This window comes from Hemiscyllium ocellatum, chromosome 23, assembly GCF_020745735.1.
Source record: "Hemiscyllium ocellatum isolate sHemOce1 chromosome 23, sHemOce1.pat.X.cur, whole genome shotgun sequence".
NCBI classification, from domain to species: Eukaryota; Metazoa; Chordata; class Chondrichthyes; order Orectolobiformes; family Hemiscylliidae; genus Hemiscyllium; species Hemiscyllium ocellatum.
The window spans coordinates 59629694-59640761 of record NC_083423.1 but is presented as its reverse complement, the minus strand read 5'-3'; the positions used below and the strand labels follow the sequence as shown (position 1 = coordinate 59640761).

The 11068-nt window shown below is 41.5% G+C and overlaps 1 protein-coding gene across 2 annotated transcripts in view; it reads right to left on the bottom strand.

Annotated features, from left to right (window-relative positions):
* LOC132826817 (mitochondrial 10-formyltetrahydrofolate dehydrogenase-like) overlaps nucleotides 1-11068 on the bottom strand; it is a 142920-nt gene that overhangs the window by 54640 nt on the left and 77212 nt on the right. For both annotated transcript variants that reach the window (XM_060843065.1, XM_060843066.1), the window contains 5 exons: nucleotides 9037-9171; nucleotides 7895-8020; nucleotides 1268-1359; nucleotides 912-1059; nucleotides 450-569 (listed from right to left, as the gene is read on the bottom strand). In XM_060843065.1, the coding sequence (XP_060699048.1) occupies nucleotides 450-569; nucleotides 912-1059; nucleotides 1268-1359; nucleotides 7895-8020; nucleotides 9037-9171 (621 nt within the window). The remainder of the gene's footprint in view (nucleotides 1-449; nucleotides 570-911; nucleotides 1060-1267; nucleotides 1360-7894; nucleotides 8021-9036; nucleotides 9172-11068) is intronic.

The window sequence follows — 11068 nt, the reverse complement described above, 5'->3', positions numbered from 1 at the left end:
GCATTCATTTCACTGCACCTTGGATGCTGCCTGAACTGCTGTGCTCTTCCAGCACCACACAATCCAGAAAAAGGAGAGAGAGTCTAGCAGCCAGTTTCCACACAGCCCACTGCTGAACTGACTGAACCAGGACTTCAGGTTCCAGGACTGACCACTCCCCTTTCATTATGCAGGTCAATTCTAAAACATAAGCTTTGGCGTAAAGTCTCATCTGATTACGTATAAACAAAGAGGCCTCCCATCACCCTTTCATCTCTATACCAGCCCAGCCAATTCAAATGTTTTGCGTCCACTCTGAATAAAATCAAGGACACAGTACCCTTGAGAAAAGGAACAGCTTTTAGAAAAAAGGACCGGCTTTGTGACAGAATTAAATAGCATTGTCCTTGCTGAAGATACCAGTCTATTTTGTCAGATGACTGAACCTCACTGGAAGATCGGTTACTCACAGAGCCATTGGTGGGATTGATGGTATTGTATGTCTTCCCTTCCTCAGCGTTTGTAAACCTGCCATCGATGAAGCACTGGTGTGGCATTTTCACAGTCATATCATTTACATCCATCAAAACCTAAAAATTTGAACCGAATATCATAAACTGTGTGGATCTTCATTCTTGATCAACTTGAAAGATTGCCAAGAATTTCTGAGGGTATAATCACAAACCTTTAATAAGATAATCAACAATTTGGAAACTATGTTGGAAGCCTTTCATTCAATGCAATCCCTGTGACAACTGCAACTTTAAAATGTCTTCATTCTAAGAGCTGAAGACAGATTCATGACTTCAGTTCATCATGTTGATTGGAATGTGGCTTGTAAATTGTAATTGTAATAAGTTTGTTACTTTCCACATCAGACGCTGGGAAACTGACTAGATTGTTGATCAACGAACTGACGTTATGGTACTTACATAATCCACTTCCAGTTCTTCCTCTTTGTCCTCTCCTCTCAGTTTCCTCACAATCATTTGGATGAAATCCTCGAACTTCGTTGCCATGTAGACATCTTCATTTTGCAGCTGCAGGCCATTGCATTTTTGTTTAATTTCTTCAACCAGCCTAAACATATACCGATGGCTTTACTCAAGCAGGATGAATATTATACAGAATTTCAAGATAAATGTATCTCACAAGGACAAACTTGGTGAAATTTTCAAATGGAATTGGATATTCATTTGTCGGCACCTCAGTGAGAGAGTGACATACTGTGGCTCACACAAAGCTTCACGCAAATACACAGAGTTTAAAAAGAAGAGAAGATAGTTACCTGACAACATCCATGGAAGCTGCTCCAGATTTGAAGAAATCGGTGGTATCCTCAATGGCTTCAACATTGCTCAAAATTGATTTCCAGATAGCCTGGAAGATAATAACAGAACAAACCCACTAGTGCATAAAAGTGTACATACTCTATTCTAGAAAAAGCTGCTACAGTGAACCCCCATATGTTAAGTTTTCCGAGATATGTCAAAGATTTCCTCTCACTCAATTCCACATGGACAACTGTCCCACTTCCAAATACAACTAATATACTGCAATGATCTTCTTCAGCTCAAAATAAACAAAGAAGAGTGGGTCTTCCAAGACTTGGGATTGAGGGATGGTACCAAAAGTTTAGAGAATTGCAAACTGAAGCAGTCCATGCCTCATACCAGGCTGACAAGTGGCAACTAACAGTCATGCCACACGTGTTACACAATGACCATCTCCAACAAGACAGGACCAAACTATCTTTATTATTCAATGGCATCACTGTCAATAAAACACCACTATCAATATCCTGAAGGCTACCATTGGCCAGAAATTGAACTAGTCATATAAATACTCTTGGCTGCAAGAGCAGGAATCCTGCAGCAAGCAGTCACCTCCTGACTCCTTAAAGTCTGCCCACCATCTACAAGGCATAATTCAGGAGTCTGATGGAATACTCCCCACATGCCTAAATGAGTGCAGCTCCAAAAATATTCAAGAAGCTTGACACCCTCCAGAATAAGGCGGACTGCTTGTTCACCACCACATTCATTCCCTTCACCTCCAACACTCAGTAGCAGCATTATGTACCATCTACAAGATGCACTACAGAAGTTCATCAACGCTCCTTAGACAGCACCTTTCAAATCCACAACTGCTTCCACGTAGAAGCAGAAGCCTACAGATAAATGGGAATATGCAAGTTCCCCTCCATATCACTCACCATCCTGACTTGGAAATATATCAGTTCTTTCAGTATAATTGGGTCAAAAATCCTAGAACTCCCATCCTAATGGCATTGTGGTTGTACATATATCCAAATGGTACTTTTACCAACTGGCAACAGTTCAAAAACTCAGCTCACCACCAGCCTCTCAAGGGTAACTAAGCTTAGGCAATAAATGTTGGCCCAGTAAGTGGTGTCCATACCTCCTGAATGCATGAAATAAATGTTACACCCTTCTTCAATCTCACATATAAGCCCAACAATGTCTCACCAGTTTAACCTTGATGGTAGGGAAGTTTTTGGAAATGAGCATGCAAGCCAAAATTCATAGTCACTCAGTCAACTGAGAAAAGGCCAACACAGGTTTGTTAAGAATGCATTGTGCTGAATTAATTTTCTCACACTTTTTGATGAGATAAGGGAGGGTTGATAAAGGTAGTGATGTGGTGTATCTAGATTTTCAAAGGACATTAAAGTGTTACACAATTGACTTCTGAGAAATGTCAGAACTCAGTGTAAAGCAGATGGTAGCAATGTAAATATAGAATTGGCTGAATGACAGGAAAGAGTGTAGTGGTCAACAGTTGCTTCAGACTGAAGAACTGTGTATAGTGGGGATTCCCAAAAGTTCATGTTGGGATCCTTCCTCTTATAAGGATTTAAAACTTGATGTTTGGGCATCATTTCACAGTTCACAGATGTAAACTGTGAGGAGGATAATATTAAGATGAAAAAAGGATGTAGAATGGGTGGCCGTGTGAAACTGAATGCAGAGAAGTGTGAAGTAATTAATTTGACAGAAAGAGCAGTGCAAGGCACTACAAAATAAAGGGGTGCATGAACAGAGGGACCTGGGGATATGTGTATAAATTGAAGGTGACAGGGAAGGTTAAAGAATTGTTGATAAAACATACAGAATTGTAGACTTTATCACGAGAGTCATAAAAATACAAAAGCAGGGAAGTTGTGATAAAGAAACAAATCAGCTTCAACCGCAATATTATGTTCAGTTTTGGCACCATATTTTAGGACCAGTGTTTGAAGGTTCAGAAATCATTCAAGGATAATTAGGGATGAGCTACAAATGGTGGTCTTGCCAGTGCCAGTCACATCTCATGAAGGAACTTCTTTTTAAAAAAGGAATGGGTCAGATATTGAGTACAGGAGTTGGGAGGTCATGTTGCCGCTGTACAGGACATTGGTTAGGCCACTGTTGGAATATTGCATGCAATTCTGGTCTCCTTCCTATCGGAAAGATGTTGTGAAACTTGAAAGGATTCAGAAAAGATTTACAAGGATGTTGCCAGGGTTGGAGGATCTGAGCTACAGGGAGACGCTGGGGTTGTTTTCCCTGGAGCGTCGGAGGCTGAGGGGTGACCTTATAGAGGTTTACAAAATTATGAGGGGCATGGATTGGATAAATAGACAAAGTCTTTTCCCTGGGATCAGGGAGTCCAGAACTAGAGAGCATAGGTTTAGGGTGAGAGGGGAAAGATATAAAAGAGACCTAAGGGGCAATTATTTCACGCAGAGGGTGGTACGTGTATGGAATGAGCTACCAGAGGATGTGGTGGAGGCTGGTACAACTGCAACATTTAAGAGGCATTTGAATGGGTATATGAATAGGAAGGGTTTGGAGGGATATGGGCCGGGTGCTAGCAAGTGGGACTAGATTGGGTTGAGGTATCTGGTCGGCATGGACGAGTTGGACCAAAGGGTCTGTTTCCATGCTGTACATCTCTATGACTCTATGACTCTCATGACGTTGAACTTTGGTTACACTGACAAACCAGAGACTGGGGTTGTTCTCCATGGAGAAGAGTAAGTTGAGAAGAGATTTGATAAGCATGTTCAATGCTTAACAGGTCTGGATAAAGTAGCTGAGGAGCAATTGAAAATCAGCGTGCTCAGGTTTAAGTATGGAAACAGTGAATGGAATTGAGTATGTTGCCTATGAAGTGGCTCCAAGCCTGTTGTTCTTGCAGAGTCAACAGAATTTTGACAGACCAAATGGCCCCCTCCTGCGCTGTAACTGTTTCATGAATTTGTCCATCGGTGATACGCAAAAATTAAAGATTTCATTTGAAAAACCATGGAACAAATACAATTCAGAAGGAAGCTAATTACCCACTGCCTGCATAGCTCTTTGAAAGAGCTGTTCACTCAGTCCCAATCCACTGTTCCTTCCCCAGAGTCCTTTTTAGGGCATTTATCCAATTCTTCTGAAATGTATTATTGAATCTGTTTTCATTGTCCTTTCAGATAGGGCATTCCAAATCACAAATGTTTTCTACATAAAAGTAACTGACCTCATCTCCCCTCTGGATCTTAAAAGCTGGTGTCCTGGTGGAAGCATTTTCTCCTTCTATATCCTAGCAAAACCCCATTCAGAATTTTTAGCACCTCTATTAAAATCTTCCCCTAATATTCTGTGCTCTGAGAACAAGCAAGCTTCTCTTATATCTCCATGTAACTGAAATTCCTGGTAACATTCAATTAATCTTGTCTACAACTTCTCCAAGGCCTTGACATCTTCCCTAAAATGTTATATCCAGAACTGGACACAATTCTCCAGCTTGTTTTTGAATATTACCAGTGTTTTATAAAGATTTGGTATAATTTAATTGTTTTCACCCTCTAAGCCTCTATTTACAAAGCAAAACAAAACTGTTATGCTTTCTTCAACAGCCTTCTCCATTTATCCAACCAACTTCAAAGCTTTCAATATGTATATATCCTAATGAGTCTCCTCCTATATTGCTTTCAAAGCTGAACTATTCCACTTATATTGAAGAGGGGCAGATTAATCTCCTGGCCAGCTGGACATTTGTCTCTTTGCTCTTAAAGGATTATACAGAATGGCTATTTCAATAGCAATTGGGCAATTATAGCTCTTCATTCAATATCTCCTTGTTCATGAAATGTTCTGCAAAATTCAAAAGACAAGCTAAAGTTACACAGAAATGAACTTGGAAGCTTCAAAAATGGTGAAAATTAAATAATGTACATACAAGTGGTTAGCACTGTTGCTTCACAAGGACCTGGGTTCGATTTGACCCTCAGTCTATATGGAGTTTGCACTTTCTCCCCATGTCTACGTGGGTTTCCTCTAGGTGCTCCAGCTTCCTCCCACTGTCCAAAGATGTGCGGGTTAGGTGGGCTGGGCATGCCCATAGTGTTCAGGGATGTGCAGGCTAGGTGGATTAGTCAGGGTAAATGTGGGGTTACAGAGGTAGGTGTGTGTGGTTGAATGGGATGCTGTTTGAAGGACTGGTGTGGACTTGATGGGCCAAATGGCCTGCTTCCACACTGTAAGGATTGTATAACGCAAAAATGGTCAGGAAAGGGATAAAATCAGTGGTTTGCGAAAAGAGTTGGTGTTGGCTTCCAGTCTCATCAATATTGAACTGAAGGACATTTTTGCTTAACCAATACGGCATGGTGGCACAGTGGTTAGCACTGCTGTCTCACAGCGATTGAGACCCGGGTTCAATTCCCGACTCAGGCGGCTGACTGTGTGGAGTTTGCACGTTCTCCCCGTGTCTGCGTGGGTTTCCTCCCACAGTCCAAAGATGTGCGGGTCAGGTGAATTGGCCATGCTAAATTGCCCGTAGTGTTAGGTAAGGGGTAATGTAGGGGTATGGGTGGGTTGCGCTTCGGCGGGTCGGTGTGGACTTGTTGGGCCGAAGGGCCTGTTTCCACACTGTAAGTAATCTAATCTAATATGATCAAGCAGTTTTAGAACACAAAGGCAGTGCAGCGTTCGAGTAAGGTGGCGATAAGACACAACTAGATGCCTTCAGCATACTTGCCACCTGACTCCATTTCTTTTAAGTTTCCATTTCCTTCAATTGAAAGGAATCGAATTCCTTTGATTCAGAAAAGGAATATTATCTTTTGATGAACAGCTTGACAAGTAACAGTTGGCTTTCTGAGTCAGGAAATAGATAGTGTGGACAGTCAGAATCTTTTTCCCCAGATTTGAAATGTCTAATACTAGTGGGTACATATTTAAGGAAACAGGGGGAAAGTTCAAAGGAGATGAGAGGGGCAAGTTTTTTTTTTACACAGAGTGGTAATGCATGGAATGTGCTGCCAGGGTAGTGGTGGTGGTAGATATAATGGGCATTTAGATAAGCACATGAATAAGCAAGGAATGGAGAGATGTGGACCATTGGCTGGCAGAAGGGATTAGTTTAACTTGGTGTCATGTTCAGTACAACATTGTGGGCCAAAGGGCTTGTTCCTGTGCTGTACCGTTCTACATTCCACCCTTGCATCATTCTTTAAACATAAATATGCAGCTTAAACATCCAACATTAAAGGGAAGTATCACTCACAAAGGAGAAAGTGCGGACTGCAGATGCGGGAGATCAGAATCGAGAGTTTGGAGCTGGAAAAGCTCAGCTGGTCAGGCAACTTCAGAGGAGCAGGGGAATCAACGATTTGGGCATGAGTCCTTCATCAGGAATGAGGCTTGTGGGCCAAGGAGGCTGAGAGATAAATGGGAGGGGGGTGGGGCTGGGCGGGGGAAGGTAGCTGAGAATGTGATAGGTAGATGAAGGTGGGGGTGATGGTGATAGGTCGGAGAGGACGGTGGAGCGGATAGATGGGAAGAAAGATTGACTGATAGGACAGGTCAAGAGGGCAATGCTGAGTTGGAAGGTTGGACCTGGGATAAGGTGAGGGGAGGGTAAATGAGGAAACTGGTGAAATCCACATCTACATGTCATTCACAAAGCCCTGGAAGTCTGATTCACTCAGAAAGCAATGCAAAATCATATTAGTATTTGTTATGGCTCAGACACCCTCACATCGTCACAGTTACATACTGTAACTTCCCCGATTCCTAGGAGAAGGCATGCATAGCCTCTGCCAAACCCCTGTTGTTGTTATTGCAGAAGTTCTGAGAACCTAAGGAAATGCTTTCACATGGTCCAGCTTTTAAAAATTAGTAATGAAACAATAATGTGAGTTTTCACAAATGTAAGTAGGTATTTAGTTTAAAGCAAAGCCTTTCAGCCCAGCAAAGATTATCACTTGACTATGTCAACACAGTCATTAAGTTTGGTTAACATTAATCCAAATAACCTGAAAATCTTTGCTGCAGTCACTTCCATTGAAAAGTAATTCCAGGCATTATCAAAACCTACAATTAAAACCTTGATAAAGAGCAGTGACTGTCCCACAAGTAACTGATGCAGTATTCCCATAATATCATAAATAGCAATGAGACCAATGACGGAGGGTGGGACTTAGAACTGCACAACACAGGAACAAACCCTTTGTTCCACGATGTTATGCCAAACATTACACCAAGTTAAACTAATCCCTTCTGCCTGCCAATGGTCCACATCCCTCCAAACCTCCATGCTGGCCAGAGTTCTGGGAAAATTGCTGTTAACTTGACTTTTGTTCTAAATTTATTCTCATTTTTAATACTTAGCTCAACAATGCTTAATCACACCCCAATCCTTGCATCATTCTATCATATAACTGCCAATCAATGACAATTTGGAGCTTTTTGGATGTTGAACAGAACATCCTTAAAATATAACAGGATAGTCAATAGCTCCACTGAAAGAATGAGACTGTCAGATAGAATGAGGCAGAAAACAAATATCAACAAAAAAAGTACATTAAAGACAAAGAAGTTTCACCTTTGTGTTATTCTAATTCCATAAAATCTGAATTTACCTTTATATCCTCTGCAACCTTCTTTTCTTCTTCAGTCAGTTCCACAGTGACAGTCTCACCAGAGGAGAAATATTTGGAGGCAGGAATCATTTTTCCATCCTCAAACTGAAGATTTCGAACCAACAGCTGCAAAACACAATACTTACCACTCATCTAAAATACAAAGAGTAGCCATGCCACCAAAAGAACTGAGCAACCTCATGCTTTCTCTATGTAAATTCACTACACAACTCTAAACAAAGAGATCCCAAGACAATGCTGTATTTAATAAAATCAGCCAAGACAATCCAAAGACAAATGATGGTCAGGCAGCATCCAAGGAGGAGGAGAATTGATGTTTCGTGCATAAGCCCTTCAGCAGGAATGAGTCTTGTGGGCTGGGGGGCTGAGAGATACATGGGAGGACGGTGTGGCAGGGGGGGTAAGGTAGCTGAGAATGCAAGAGGTGGATGAAGATGGAGGAGAAGATGATAGGAGAGGAGGGTGGAGCGGATAGATGGGAAAGACAATGGACAATCAAGAGGGCAGTGCCAAGTTAGAAGCTTGTGACTGGGATAAGGTGGGGGGGAGGGGAAATGAGGAAACTGCTAAAATCCACATTAATCGCGTGTGGTTGCAGAGTCCCAAGGCAGAAGATGAGGTGTTCTTCCTCCAGGTGTCAGGTGGTTGGGTTTGGCGATGGAAGAGGCCATGGACTTCCATGTCCTTGGTGGAGTGGGAGGGGGAGTTGAAGAGTTCAGTTACGGGGCAGTGGGGTTGGTTGGTACGGGTGTCCTAGAGATGTTCTCTGAAACAATCTGCAAGTTGATGTCCTGTCTCCGATGTAGAGGAGATTACATCAGGTGCAACGGATATAGCAGACGACATTTGTGTCAGGTAAATTTCTGTCAGATGTGGAAGGATCCTTTGCGGCCTTACACATTTACAAATAACATTTTAAGCAACAAATACTTGGGTTACAACTTGTTCTTATCATTAATTCTCAACTAATTATAATCCATGGACAAACTTACTTTGCTTTTACTTAACGAGTTGCTTTAGAGAAACTCATATTTCACCACAAGCATCTGAAGAAATTTAGAAGCCTTAGATTTAGAAAAATCATTCCATTACTATGATAGATCAGTGCAATAAAGTCTTACCATATTTCCATCATTGCCAAAGAGCACCAGTCCATTGCTGGTTACTAGACCAGGCTTGCTAGCACCGCTGATCTCCAATGGCTGGCCTGATGGTACTGCACCTTTATACATGGAGGAACCATACAAGGTGACTGCCTGAAATGGGCAAGAAACAATATACAACCGTTAACTGATGCACTGCAGAAAAAAAGTAATCTCTCAGACAAACAAAAAATCACACTTAGTGTTTGCTACATTATAAATAAATTCAGTGGCAATCCTTTTGTAAGTTGTTGTATAATGTATTCACAGTAATTTTTCCAAAACATTTTTCCAGATTGCTCCTGGTGAAACTCTCTGAACCTTCCATGTGATCTCTTGGTACAAATGCTTGCAAACTATCATACAGGGACAAGATTTAGTACTGCATTCTGCAAATGGGTTGCCCAAAAATATGTTGGTATTTCCCGGTCGTACGGATCATCACTGATGGACGAACAAATGAAGACAACTCATCAATACCAGTTATTATTTATCTCAATATTCCAAAGCAGTGAAATATTTTTCTAAAGTTCCAAAACAATGCAACAGCTTATAAAACAGTAATTACTACTCCTAGAGTTTGAGGAAATCAGCTCCAACACTGAAAGTACCTCAAAAAAGAAGCAGCTCTTACAGCCACAATGTTTTCCTGTACTCCATAAGGTCTTCTTCCTGGTTTGCAGGAGTCTAGAACTAGAGGGCATAGGTTTATAGGGGAAAGATTTGAAAGGATCCTAAGGAGCAATGTTTTCACGCAGAGAGTGGTGCATATATGGAATGAGCTGCCAGAGGAAATGGTAGAAGATGGTACAATTATAACATTTAAAAAGCACCTGAATGCGTATATGAATAGGAAGGGTTGATAGGGATGTGGGGCAAATGCTGGCAAATGGAAATAGATTTGCTTAGGATATCTGGTAGGCATGGACAAGTTGGATTGAAAGGTCTGTTTCCGTGCTATATAATTCTATGACTCTAAGTTAGTGGAGCTCATACTATTCCGAAGGTGACTGGGTATCATGGAAGTACTTTGGTTACAAATACTTCCCAAGGAAAGGAAGGGCCCTTGGCTTCAATTTGCACTTACAACAATTACTCCACATGTATCAGATATGGTTAAACATAATTTTCTTCATTAATACTTTAAAATATACATAAGCATTCATTAAAAATAGCCTACTTCTGCAGTTTCCTTCATTACGGCATCTTGCTGCATGTTTTGGTCAAATTACATTTTTATTACTTAAGGCTTCTGGGGATTTGGCCAGTGCTCAGAGATCAAATTCCATATCTTTTTCCATGTAAAGCACTAATTAAAGCTAATGACCCCATTCAACAGTGATATATATGCACAGCATATCAAATCTGTACCAAAGTGTTCACTGTTAAGAAAATATTCTTAACATTTACAAGTTCGCTAGTGACACCACTATCGTCAGTTGAACCTCAGATGGCAACAAAACAAACCACAGATGGGAGGTGGAAGACCTGGAAAAATGATACACTGAGAACAACCTAGCTCTCAATGCCAGCAAAACCAAGGAACTCATTACTGACTTATGGCAGGATGTTACATATGCCCCCCTACACAACTACACAGAGGTGAAACGAGTAGAGTGTCAAGCTCCTGGGAGTGGTCATTCACAACAAGCTTTCTTGGACTCTTCATGTGGACGCACTGGTTACAAAGGCCCAACAACATCTCTTCTTCCTCAGGCAGCGGAGGTAAATTGGCATGACGGCAAATAACTTATAGGTGTGCCATCGAGAGCATTCTATCTGGATGTATCACTACCTGGTACAGCAACTGTACCATTTGAGATCGGACATGGTTACAGAGAGTGGTGAACTTGGCCTGGACAGTCACAAAGGCCAACTTCCCATCTACAGAATCTATCTACCAGGCCCGCTGCCAAGGAAAAGCTGCCAGCATTCTCAAAGATCCATCCCTCCCTGTCAATGTTTTTCTGCAACTTCTATCAACAGAGAGAAGGTACAGAAGCCTGAACAC